This window comes from Calypte anna, chromosome 3 (assembly GCF_003957555.1).
Source record: "Calypte anna isolate BGI_N300 chromosome 3, bCalAnn1_v1.p, whole genome shotgun sequence".
Taxonomy (NCBI): domain Eukaryota; kingdom Metazoa; phylum Chordata; class Aves; order Apodiformes; family Trochilidae; genus Calypte; species Calypte anna.
The window spans coordinates 31,277,937-31,290,716 of record NC_044246.1 but is presented as its reverse complement, the minus strand read 5'-3'; the positions used below and the strand labels follow the sequence as shown (position 1 = coordinate 31,290,716).

At 40.6% G+C, this 12,780-nt stretch overlaps 1 protein-coding gene across 2 annotated transcripts; it reads right to left on the bottom strand.

The window, feature by feature from the left end:
- Window positions 1–643: 643 nt before the first annotated feature.
- Window positions 644–9,765, bottom strand: NUP43 (nucleoporin 43). Of its 2 annotated transcripts, none has more exons than XM_030447050.1 (8): window positions 9,596–9,765; window positions 9,087–9,209; window positions 8,754–8,831; window positions 7,671–7,848; window positions 4,613–4,748; window positions 3,803–3,954; window positions 2,745–2,867; window positions 644–1,696 (listed from the first exon to the last, which is right to left on the bottom strand). In XM_030447050.1, the coding sequence occupies exons 1-8, from the start codon at window positions 9,719–9,721 to the stop codon at window positions 1,482–1,484; spliced, it is 1,131 nt and encodes a 376-aa protein (XP_030302910.1). In that variant the 5' UTR covers window positions 9,722–9,765; the 3' UTR covers window positions 644–1,481. The 2 variants fall into 2 exon arrangements, with proteins under 2 accessions (XP_030302910.1, XP_030302911.1); XM_030447051.1 differs by having other exon boundaries at window positions 9,581–9,713.
- Window positions 9,766–12,780: the final 3,015 nt, after the last annotated feature.

Sequence of the window (12,780 nt, the reverse complement as noted above, 5' to 3'; positions counted from 1 at the left end):
GGTCCTCACAAACCGCAGCCATCTATCCCTCGCCCGCTCTTAGGCACTGCGGTTTTCTTCCTTGACAGGACCGGTGGGAGAAATACCGGGTTTCTAACGGGAAAAAAGTTTTGCGGAGCACCCTTGACGCCATTAACGCCCGAACTTCAGACTCGTTAGGGGCCCACATGCTTAAGTTGCCAGGAAGGAAACCTCATCAGTTATCGCTCAGAGATGCATCTCGACCCTTTTGCTTTTCAGGCAGGGTTGTTGCATTTTGAAACAACCTGGGAGGCGAATTCCAGCCCCTGTAACGCGCCTCTCGGCAGCTCCGCACCTCCTGCGCGCAGCCAGCAGAGCCCTGTGCCCAGGGCACCACCCGGCTCCTCCAGCCAAACACGGGAGAAATGCAGATCAGGTGGGGTATCCTTATCGCACGAGAATAAGAACGCTGCTCCCCCCGACGCAGAAGCATCCTGGCAGGCGGTTTTGTTGGAAAATGCCATGTGAAACCTTGGAATTTCATCTGCTGCTGCCCCTAGGTTTCCTGCCATCCTTCTGCTTGTATGGCCAGGATGAGCCCAAATACTTAAACCTTTCTGCAAAGATGACAAGGTCGAATAGATGTACTAAATTATTAAGCCAGAACAGTATTCTTGTGGAAAGCTTTTTATTAAAAAGATAAAGGGTCCTCTGCAACAGAAGGTAGTTACAACACCAACCACAAATTTTTAACTTTTCAATGACTGCAACAGACCAATGTGACATTTTTATGGTGACAAAGACTATGCCTCCAGTTTAGTGTGTATTATTCTCACACCTGAAAACACAGCCAACACATCTGTCCATTATGACCTCTTAACTACACAAAAACCCTTTTCTGTTAAGTTACCAGCACATTAGCAAGTTAAAATAGCATCCATGATGAAGCTGCATGTAATCACAAATAACGATGCTAAAATGCTAAGATTCTTACACAACCTTTCACATTTCAGCTTTAATAGTTTTCCTTTCCAATTCTCATTAACTAACATAAAAAGTAATGTCCCTTAAGTACATAAAAAACCCTCATATTAAAAAACCCCACCTCTTTCAGGTGACAAAAATAATTTCAAAGAATCCCATAGAATTAATACTTGAAAAATATCTTTACTGGAAAAAAAAATTAAAAATTGGGGGGTTACCTTTTCTTCACTTCGTAGGCACACGTGGAATATGGACATCAGTTTACAGCAAACAGCTTGCCCTAAAGACTACCTTACTGCTTACCAAAATCAAACAGGAGTTAAGGAAGAAACAGGTTACCCATCCTGGGGTTGTCAATAACAAGTGACAGCTTTCAGAATCAGAGGTACCTTACATTTCTTCTGCAGTACCAGGACCACGGAGCAGGCCTCTCCCCCACATCATAGTAACAGATTAATGAGTATCATTAAGAATGAATCTGACTTTTCCCAGTCACTCAAGGTGATCAGTACTTCAAAAAAGAGACTGGAATTGCTTCATGCAAAAAGCTGTCTGTTCACATAGACGGCTTCTGCATCAGTACCATATACTAGGCATGGTCCCAAAATATCTAAACTATTCACAGACAAAGTCTGATTTGGAATTAAGTTGGTGATTTCTATGCGGTCCTTGGCAGGGTCATTGCTTAGCCAGGCACTTACTACAGACTGGTTAATGGTATTGTGGGAAAAATAGGCAGTACTTCTTCCTCCTGAAAGAAGGAGAGGGAAAGAGGGAAGAGAGAAAGGTAAGTTTCAATTTAATTTTCATATTCTCAGAATCTGAAGAAATTAGTAGGTATGCGACAGATATAACAGGAATATATCATTTTAAGTCAGTTTTCTGATTAGGTAACAGATGTAATTTCTTTGGAAAACAAAGGAAAAAATAGCTTAATAAAAATAAAGGACTTGAAGTCATTATGGAAAGCTGCTCCCAGCTCTGCCCTTGTTTAAGACAAACAGGTCAGTACAGATATGAATCTATCTTGATGAAAAAACAGTGAAAGTATCTGCAAGTTTTTCTAGCCAGAGACTACAGCCAGGACAGACCCAAGAAAAAAAAAAACTTGTTATGAACTTAATTGATTATTCTATTGTTCCCCTTTGTGGAACTGAGCTTTGAATGGCAACTTAAACCCAAAGGCAGCAGATGACATCTGAAAGTTTCCCCCCTGTTTACAGTCTGAAGTGACAAGCAATTTAGCAGTTCTTGTGACTAAAATGTGAAAATAAATGTTTATATTAAGTCAGTCTCATCTCAAATTAAAATCCTGACACAATACAAAAGAATGTCTTCCAGTTTCATTCACTGCAAGTTCCAATTATGACCATGAATAATAAATTCACAATTCTACTATCCTATTAATATATGAATTATTTTGGTATTACACATTTTTTGTATATCTTCTCCGAGTGTCATTTAGGCTGCCTTCATGTCTTTTTTCTTTTTATGCAGATAATTTTTAAGTGAACATAACCTATCTTTGAAATGTTAGATGTGCCCCTTTATACACTGGACAAAGAAAAACAAAAAAAAAAGAAAAAAAACCTACAGAAAATTCACACAGCAGTTCTAACTCTACAAGTAGCTTTCCTATCAGTGCCTCTGATAGGCTTGATCAGGGCTTCTAAGAAAGCAAAACAGCTTTTAATTTTTTGTTCTAGGACTGTGTTTGTAACTGGGTCATGTGAGAACACTGACTTTGATTATGTTGCCAAATGACAGATTTAGTGCAGACTGACTTCAAACATCTTTACCTTGATGAAGAAAGGATGGTTTTTCAGATATGTCTGTGGAAGTATCCCAGTGCCAAAGAGCTCCATCTTCAGAACACGTAAATAAGTGATCAGGGTTGGAGGGATGGAAGTGAACTTCCCACACTGGAAGTATCAAACCAAAACCAAACAAAACCACTTCAGAACATGTATCAAGTCCTTTGCTTAATATGATGTGGGCATGCAATTAGAAGAACTCAGGCCCCCACTAAGACCTTCCATTCTTAAATGTGTGTGGGTAGGAGAGAAAACCCCCACCCACCCTTACATATTTACTCAAAGTTTTTCCCTCCCCTGGGAGAAGGAAAAAGAAAATTAATAATAATTTAAAAAGACAGAAAAAACCAATTTCAGTACTATGAAAATTGTTAAAGGTTAGTATCTTCTCTTCATTCAGGTGCTCAATACTTTCTCATTACATCATCCCTACTATTAAATTTACGTCTGCACACAGATGTACTCCTTCCCATCACACACATCATTATTCTGTCTAAATACCAAACAGGGAAAAGATTTAGCAATGGTATATCTTTATGGATTCAAAATATTTTTATAGTCATCTCTAACTTGAGATTTTTTTTTCCTGCCATGATTGACTCTAAACATACCAACTTAGTTTTATACTCTTAAATCCATTAAACAATAATGTTTCAGCATTTTGGAGATACCAAATGGATCTATACTATCTTCACTTTCTTCTCCTTCATTCAAGTTTGTTACAGTAACTGCCTTTTTACTTTACAGCATACATTTATATGCCTACTAATATACCTACCTTTCTAGAAACAGCCATTCTGATTAAATGCATCTAATGACTCATTAAAGCTGTTTAGTAGTTCTGGCTTTAGACAGAGTTGGCTTTTAGTAAGAAGCCTCATATACAAAGAAGGAATAAACTGAAGCCAAAAGGACAACAACATATTAAATAGCAACTATGTGATTGTTTTCTGTGGTAGCTACAACACCCAAGTTTTTTTACAGACTTTAGAAAAAATTATAAAATGCCACCTTCTTCTCCCCCTTCCATTTCACACACTTACTTTCTGCTTCATGTGCATTTAGCAGGGACACTGGCATAGAACCCTGCCTGATGTCCCATATGCTCAACATCCCATCTTGGCCCCCTGTGGCCACAATATGCTGCTGATTAGGATGCCTGTCCACACAGTGCAATGGAACTCTGTCACCTGTCCTGCATGCAAGAAAAAAAATCCCAAACAAACAAACATTAATTCTTCACTCAGCTTTTTTCTTTTTATTCCCTAGGAACCTTGAGGAACAAGGTAACAGTATCTACTGCAGCTCCTATCACTGTAGCATCTGATCACCAGATATCTACTTTAATTAGAGGTATGGCAATAACGTGAGGATTCAACTGGATGAGCACGACCTCCTATGTTCTGCAGTATACAGGCATCCACGGAGGGCCCAACAGCTTTACACGAGTGAGAAAACCCTGCACACAGATAATTCTCTTAAGTCTATCTATAAGAAGACTGCTCTGAAATTCACGTTATAATTACAGTTTCAACATATACTAAGAGTGTTACAGTGTACCAGTGCAATAGTCCTTCAAGAGTTAAATTGTAAAACAGATCACCTAAATACAGTGCTCAGGAAAAATAATAATTCAGCCATTAAGGAGAGTCTGCATTTGATTATTTAAATATATTACATATTTAAATATATTATTATTATTATATATTTAAATATATTATTTTAAAAAAACCTGTTAAAAACACAACAATTTATCACCCCATTGTCAAGAACATACCAGGAAAGATTTAAATCAGATTATATAAAATAGCACATGCTTCTCAGTAAATCTGTCAAAATAAAAAAGGTCTTACAAAGAAAATATTTGAGATGGTTCATTTCGTTGCTGTCTGAGGTCCCATATTTTTAACTGTCCAATTGAATTTACTGTCAAGATCTCAGTTGTGCGAAGGAAAGTCACTGCATGGAGTGTGCTGCTGTCTGCATTGTCTGCAAGAGAAATGAGGACAGCACTCAGGTAAACCTACAGAATGCTAGTCTCTATTTATGACAAAACAACTCTTTTTAGAAAGCAGAACACAGATGCTTAAACATGGCTACAACCTCTCTGGATTTTTAGGGAGAGAGACAGACCAGTGTCTAGATAATTTTAAGCATCACAAGGGTTCCCTATGAAATAGGAGCCCTTGCTTCCTTTATCAAATACTACCAAAACAAATCTGTAAGAAGCTGTATTTAATAAGCTCCAGTGCTGGCAGAACTAATTGTTGATCCAAAACATTTGTTTCTATAGTTCCTAGAAGGAATCAATTTAACCAGGTCCATCATCTTCATAAGATTTTTCTTTATATGCTCTGCATCAACTGACAAGAGACAAGCTATGTAGCTTTTCATAATGCAATTCATCTGTTGAACACAAAACCCTGTAACCCCGTCTGAGAACACCACAGTTGCATACAGCAGCACTTAACTTCATCAACTTTCTATAGACCAAGACCTGTCAATGTGATAACTATCCCCATCCATCCCTAAAGCCAATCCAGAATTATGCTTTGCTTCATAATATTAGTAACTAAATGACAAATGTCTTTTTCTCAAGTCCTTCTCTCCAGCATTTGTTTTGGTCAGAATAATTTACAATGTCAAACACTTCACAGCACTGAGGTGAAACTTTTGAATCTTTAGGAGAGAATAACTTCGGCACAACACTCCTATATTTTCCTTCTGTTATTCTAATTTTATTCTGATACTGTAACACTGTTAAGTCTATTTTCACCTCAAGTATTTTAGAGTCCATATATAGGTCGATATTGAAAATATAGATTTTTTTTGCTGTATAAGATGTAAACATTTTTTTATTCCAAGATGGACAAATTACACTGATGCCTGGTTACAGATATTAGTCTTTTAAAATAGAAAAAAACACAAACAACAAAAAAACCAAAACAAAAAAACCAAACAAAACCCCAAAAAAGCAAAACCAACCAACCAAATAAACCCCACAACACCTTTAAAAGGAAACGTTAGATAACTGAAGTTCTAAAGGATTTGACATTTTGTGGCAGAGTAACAGTAAATGATTTAGCAATGGGGTATCTTTATGGATTCAAAATATTATCATCTCTAACTTGAGATTTTTTTTTCCTGCTATGACTGACTCTAAACATATCAACTTAGTTTTATACTCTTAAATCCATTAAACAATAACAAAAAGGTACTCCTTTACAAGTATTTCACAAGGTTCAAGATTTTTATCTTCATATTAAAACATGTTGAGGGTTCAGTTCAGCACCTAGGAAATGTCAAGATGTCATTGAATAGAGGATCAGTACAAAGCATTGCTTTCACTACAGAGCTCTATTCTTAAGAACTTGACAGCATCTTTCAAGATGTTCTCACCTCCTTCTCCAACTTTCACTGTAAAACAAGCTCTAGTCAATGAGCTTATACTTGTCCCTTCCACATAAGCTTCACTGACTTTTTTATAGATCAGTCCTATTTTAAAATTTCCTTTCCCATTTCCAAAAAGACATTTCTCAATTAATACACTTGTAATTTCTTATATGTTTATGTGCCAGCAAATTAATGCAAAATCTTACTGCAGCATAACACTGGCTGATGCCACCACTACAAAATGAGCATTTTTATACAGAGTACTATCAAGTAAGCACTATGTAAACTAACAATTTGCATCCTGAACATTATTAAATCTGTACATAAGCATCTGAGCAAATGCCTAGAAAAAAAAATAATATTGTGTGTGGACATCTGTTTCCATCCTAGTCTATCAAACTTGTACCACACCACTGTCAGAATCTGTAAGTGCAAGTAAGAATTTAAAAATAAAATAATCCTTTAAATTAATGTTCTTGCCCCTCAAAGGAGAAACTACTGTGTTTCCGCCTCGTGCCTTGATACTTTTTTTTTTTTTAAATATGGAAAGATTTCCTACAATGATTCTCTCTAGGAACTTCAGTAAAGGACTGTATGTAATTAATAGGATTTATTTTGTGTGTGTGTATGTATGGCTGTACAAATGCCCTCTCTAGAACTCTCAGAACACTTCCTTAATTGGCTTATCGTCATGTAAATCTCTTCAGACATTAGAGGCAAGATTTTCTTGAGGAGAAACAGAGGTGCTGCATCAAACTGTAGTTTCAGGGAGAAAGTCCCAGTTTAATAATGCCACAATCAGACATCGTGTTACCATCTTTTAAATTATTTCTGCTTTTAAATTCCATTTCGATTTCATTCCAATTAGTATTCTGTTCCCATGAGACTCGCATGACTGAAGAGTAGAGAATAGCCAAGCTTTGGTGGCTTTCACAAACATTTTACTCTTACCACACAATCTATTACTAAGAAATAACAGAGCTAAAAAGCTAAAGGAGAAATTATCACTCTAAGCCATGACATCTGGCAAAAGAAAAAGGTACAGTGGTTTCTTGTTCTGGGTGTTCCTTTAGTCACAGAGAAATAAGTGATTTTGAATACTGACACTGCGAGGGTTAATCTTAGTAAAAATAGCAAATTGAAATGACTGTTTCACTGATCTCCAGTTATGAAGGACTTAGGACACAATACTTCTTGAAATCTAACCATATTTCACGTATACTTTCATAACACTTAACAATTCCAGATGAAATGGACTATGTTAGGCTTGAAACTTCTCCAACAAATAAAGCATTAATTTGCAAGCATCTAAATGAACAAATACATCTGAAATACACTTCAAGCATCTGAAATATAGAGGAATACAGGAATAATCTGGAACAAACATTCAACTTTGAGTATTTAATTCAATGTAATACGAACACCGACTTGTGATTTGCATTTTTGTTATCATTTCAGAAACTAAAACCCAAATGCATGACTCCCAACTAACCTAACTTGAAGAGTTATTTGACGTACCTATAGTTCTTATTGCATCCTTTTGGTCAGCTCTGAAGTGATTTATTCTACCATCTTCTCCAACAGTGACAATTTCTGGGTTGCTGCAAATAACTCCAGTACACGCTGCTCCCCCACAGGATGTGTTTTGATCCACATGGTAATGGGCTTTCTCCCACCGCTGGTTGGCAGATAAAGTCTGAGTAATAACCAGACATGAAATTCTGCTGTAAATAAGGATCCTGACATATCAAAGCTTTCAGGATACTCACAAACCCAGAAACAAGCTCCAGGAGAGCCACACTACCTCACAGGAATGAGAATCTCCTGTACAAATAAGAATCAGAGATCTAAATTTTCCTCAACTCTTGAGCACACAATCCTTCAAGGAAGCACTGATCATGTCTTCTCTGAACCACCTTTTTCACATGAGCTAGAAATCAGACAGAACACAAGCTACTTAGGAATTGTGAAATGCCTTTTACTAGACTTAGCCCTTTAATCTTTCCCTAGACCAAAGGATATGAGCCGAGGCCTTTACAAAATATAAAGTCAGACTTTGATTGCAAAGAATTTAGTTTCTTTTAGGTACCACATCAAACCACTAACAGCTATTAGTCTTCACTGTAAATTTACTTAAAAGCCATTACGCTTTTACTTCCAGTGATTTATAAACAAAGCAAAAGATGACAGTTTACATACCTTCCCTTCCATTATACTTTTGGGAAGAAATCCAACATTATTAGTAATAACTTAGTTTAAAAACGCAAAAACTCTTAATCAGACAGGTACAAGCACATTAATACTCTCTCCTCCAAAACAGTGTAGAAGTTATGTTTCCAGTAAAAAGACTATTTCACTACAGATATATACTAACATACCCCAGTCTATCTGATGCTGGAATCTAATTTACACAGTATGTGTGCATAATGCTTTTTGTCTTTCCTTATGTGTATAAAGCTAAAGGTTTTTCTAACAGACTTCAAATATAAATTTTGATATGCAAATCTTTCTTGCTCTGGTATTTTTGAGAAATCTTATACCAAAACTAAAGTGACCCATATTATATATAACAGTATCTTAAAGTCAGAACAAGTTACTCACCTGGTTATTTTGATGATGACGGAATACAGTTACAGTTCCTGTTGATGAGGCAACCACAATTCTCTCTTGATCCAAAAACTGAAGATGGGTAATAAATATGCTATTAGTTGATGTCAAGCATCAGGATGATAACTTTTATTTTAAGAGTAACCAGAATTACTGGCAGGCACAGGAAAAAAACCAACCAAACTAAACAAACCCAGACACTGATACTGGTTGGTTTTGCCCTCCTTTGTAAGAATTTTTTTGTGCATCTCAGCATTTTGAGAGTTCAGTATCATTTAATTTCTCTGAAGCCAGAAGCCCTTAAAAAATCCAACACTGCTGTTTTACCTGCATATCCATAACATCACCGTTGTGCCTGATGTCACACAGCAGCTGAGGTTCTCCTTGATATTCACCATTGAGACCCACATTTCCAAACTCCCCAACAGACCAAATGGAGATCCTGTTGTCCTGTAAGGAAACCATACCACCACCTTTATTCGAAAGCTCTTTAGAAAGCACAGAAAAACAAACCAGCCAAGCTGTCACCGCCTTCTTGCCTACAGCCGGGGGAAGCAGCAGGCCGGAGGCCACGCACTGAGGAAGCCGCAGCCGAACGCAGGGAAGCGCTCTCCCGGCGGGACAACCTCGCCGAGCAGCGGGGCGGCTCTCGCCTTCCTTAGGGACGCGAGCAAGGCGTAGCCAGGGGAGCACCGGGACTGCCGGTACGGGCACCGGCTCCGGGAAGCTCCGGCTCCTTTCTCCCACGCGGAGCGGCGGAGACCGAAGGGGCAAAGGCACCGCCGCCGGTCCCACACCCCAGCGGGAAGGACGCGCCGCACCTCCGGGCCCGCTACCTCGTTGTCCCAGGAGCCGGTGGCGAAGATGTCCGGGGGCTGAAGCGCGGCGGCGGGCAGGGGCCGCCATCGCGTCTTGCTGATCTTCTGCGACACGAACCTTGCGCACACCTCCTCCATGGCCATGGCCGCGCCCGCCGCGCACCGGCTCCCGCCGCTGCCGCCCGCCCCGCCGCGACGCTGCTGATTGGCTGCGGCGCGACGGCGAGCGCGGAGGGACAGGAATGCCGCAGCGTGGCGGAAAGCGCGGCCCGGGGGGCTGGGGCTAGGGTTGGGCATGGCGGGGAACGGGGCGGTGCTTGGCCCGGTCCCGCTGTTTGTAGCAGCTACAAAGCACCAGCTGAGCGCGTTTACCGGCGCTGACAGATCGCGGCATCGGCTCCCGACGTTCGCTAACATGCAGCCCAGGGGAGCAGGCGCGGGGGCTGCGCTCCTGTCCTGGGGTAACGCCGCGAGGGGGGCGGCAGCAGGCGTGAACGGTTCTGCCCGGCCCTGCCCAGCTCCTGCTGCTGCGGGTTCGGGCTTCGGCGCCGCTACACCCACCCAGGCATTATTTGCAGAATTAGGTCCGGGAGAGGAAGAAATAAAGAACTGGTGAACTGTCTGCTCAGGGGGACAGAGAGCCCCGCAGAACGCTACGCCTGTGTATCGTCATTGCAAGGTCTTCAGATTTTCTCAGAATCCGTGACTTTTACAGCAGCTAATTGTCTCTGGTCTCGATTTGCTTCTAAGTATCTGCAAGTGAGGCTCTCCAGCCTTGTTAGATTCCTACCTGCACAGAAGTGCAACTTTTTTTTTTTTTCCTAAGTAGCATATTAAATCGGATGAGCACACCCGTACTTCCTACATCGTGTCTGACTTGGGATCTAAGTAACTGCAGTACAAAGCCCAGGGGCTGGCTGTAAAATGAGCTGGAGCCTGACAGAACTGCGCTGCCATTTCAGAGGGCGGGACTACCTGTCCTGTCCCTGCAGTGCGGTGAGGGACTTGCTCACAATCACCTTCCTACTTTTACCACCTGATTTTCTGCTGCATGTTGTTCAAAGCTACCGCTGCCAGCTCCCTGAGGTTCCATCAGGTGGATTTCACAGGATTAGCAGCGGCGGCTTGGTCAAACTTCACCTGTGTTGTTGCAGTTTATCTGTCAAAGTCATCTCAGATTTTTTCTGTACAGCATTCTTGAGTTTCTCATCCAGTCTGCTATGCCTCTTCGTAATCTTTTAGATGTGATACCAAATATTTTTTTCCATAATTATGTACAGCAGAATCCAACACTGAGCATATATATAAAAAAAAAAAAGCAAAAAAAAAAAGCTATTGTAATCCACTATACAGCAAGCCTTAAAACAGCTTTAGAATCATAGAATTGGCTGGGTTGGAAGGGACCTCAGAGATCACCAAGTCCAACCCTTGATCCACTACCACTGCAGTCACCAGACCATGGCACTGAGTGCCACATCCAGTCTCTTTTTAAATATCTCCAGGGACGGAGAATCCACTACTTCCCAGGGCAGCCCATTCCAATGCTTAATCACCCTCTCGGTGAAGAAATTCTTTCTAATGTCCAACCTAAACCTCCCTCGGCACAACTTGAGACCGTGCCATCTTGTCTTGCTGAGAGTTGCCTGGGAAAAGAGACCACCCCCCCCCCGGCTACATGCTGCATGCTGCAGTAGCATGATTATTCTGCAGCTGCCAACGCCTCTGGCCGGCTGTATTAAGCTACCAACAGCAATTCTGCAAGTCACTGTCAACTCCAAGGGTAATTCTCATAGCTCTTGTAAGAAGGTCAACAGGTAGTCTCAGAATACAGCTACAGGACAGACAGCTAAAACTGGAAGAGATAACACTGGCTTTATTGAAATGTTTTATTAGGCAAATATTTTTGCTGGTTACTTTGTATTTTTAAATTTGTGTTCTTGGATGGTTTCCTTCTTGGCTCAGGATTGCTTGTACAAAAGCATTTGTGAAGTAGTAAGGGGGGTAGTTTGGACATAGAGGTTATGTTCATTATGAAGAATTACATTTTTTCTTCCCTGTCTTACGTTGACTTTTTTTTAAGAAAATGTTGGCAGCATGCCACATGATAGAGGGGAGAGTTGTGATGGACTTAAGGCTGCTCTAAACCTTTAAATATATTCTCTGTGTTTGATCACTATGAAAGATGTATACTGCTTTACTATGTTGTTTTAGTGTAATACATTTAAATAAATAAAAGGAAGAAATAAACACTGGGAGAATATATGCCTAATCAAATATTTCTAAGGTTGTTAAAGAAGGCATTAACTCTAGACAGCTGATTCTGGGCATGGGATCCAACTGTATTCGCTGAAACAACAAGGAGCAGTTATGGATTATCCTTAAATGTGGCTAAAGCCAGGAGTGTGAGTGAAAGGGAAGAAAACTGAAAGCATGCCTCTCCCTCTGCTAGAGGTTAGGGGGGCCTGGGAATGCAAGCACTTACTAGATCTGTGTCTGTGCTAGGGCAGAATAAATCTAACTCTCACTCTGTTTGCTTATAATCTGCTTTCCTCCAATTATCATTCAACAATATTTTAAGATATTTCCAGATGCCAAAATATTTACCGCTGGTCATGACTCCTGGAGTTGTGCCCAGTTTGATCTCTAGAACAAGTGCAGTCACTATGCAAGGTGCTGCAGATTTAAGAGCAGTGTGCCAGGGCCCTGTGTGCCTTACTTGCTCTCACCTGGGGCTTCCACCTGGGCTGGGGCATCCAATCCTGGCCTGAGGTGCTGTAGGAGGACCCATACCCAGCCATGACTTGGTGACTGGATTTACCTGGGGCCTCATTTGTCACTTTGCTTTTGCTTATTGACAAAACCATTATTAGCCCCAGCCCTGCTCTGCTTCTTTCTTGGGTGCCATGGGATGGTGTCCAGCTCTGTGGTGTTGTAATCCCCCACTCCAGGCTCATCTTCCCTTGTGAAGGGGTCCCAATCCTGCTGCTCCCTAATGAAGAAAATCACTGTTCTGCCTGGGTCCTTCTCACCTCCTCTCTGAGTGCAGGGCAGGGAAAAGAGGGATGCTGAGTTCAAAATAATCTAAATTTCTCAAATGGAAATATAAAACAAAGGTACACATCCAACTGGCTTGAGGCTACAGGAAAAGAGAAATTATTAAGCTTAAAACAGAATGGAGGTAGAGGTTGGAGTAAGTGTAGGTA

Coding starts and splice junctions, on each gene's coding strand:
- NUP43 (XM_030447050.1), bottom strand. CDS start 9,721: ATGGCCATGGAGGAGGTGTGCGCAAGGTTCGTGTCGCAGAAGATCAGC. Junction 4,749..7,670: donor GGATGCAATAAGAACTATAG/GTACGTCAAATA, acceptor TTTCTCTTGCAG/ACAATGCAGACAGCAGCACA. Junction 3,955..4,612: donor CCATCTCAAATATTTTCTTT/GTAAGACCTTTT, acceptor TCTTGCATGCAG/GACAGGTGACAGAGTTCCAT.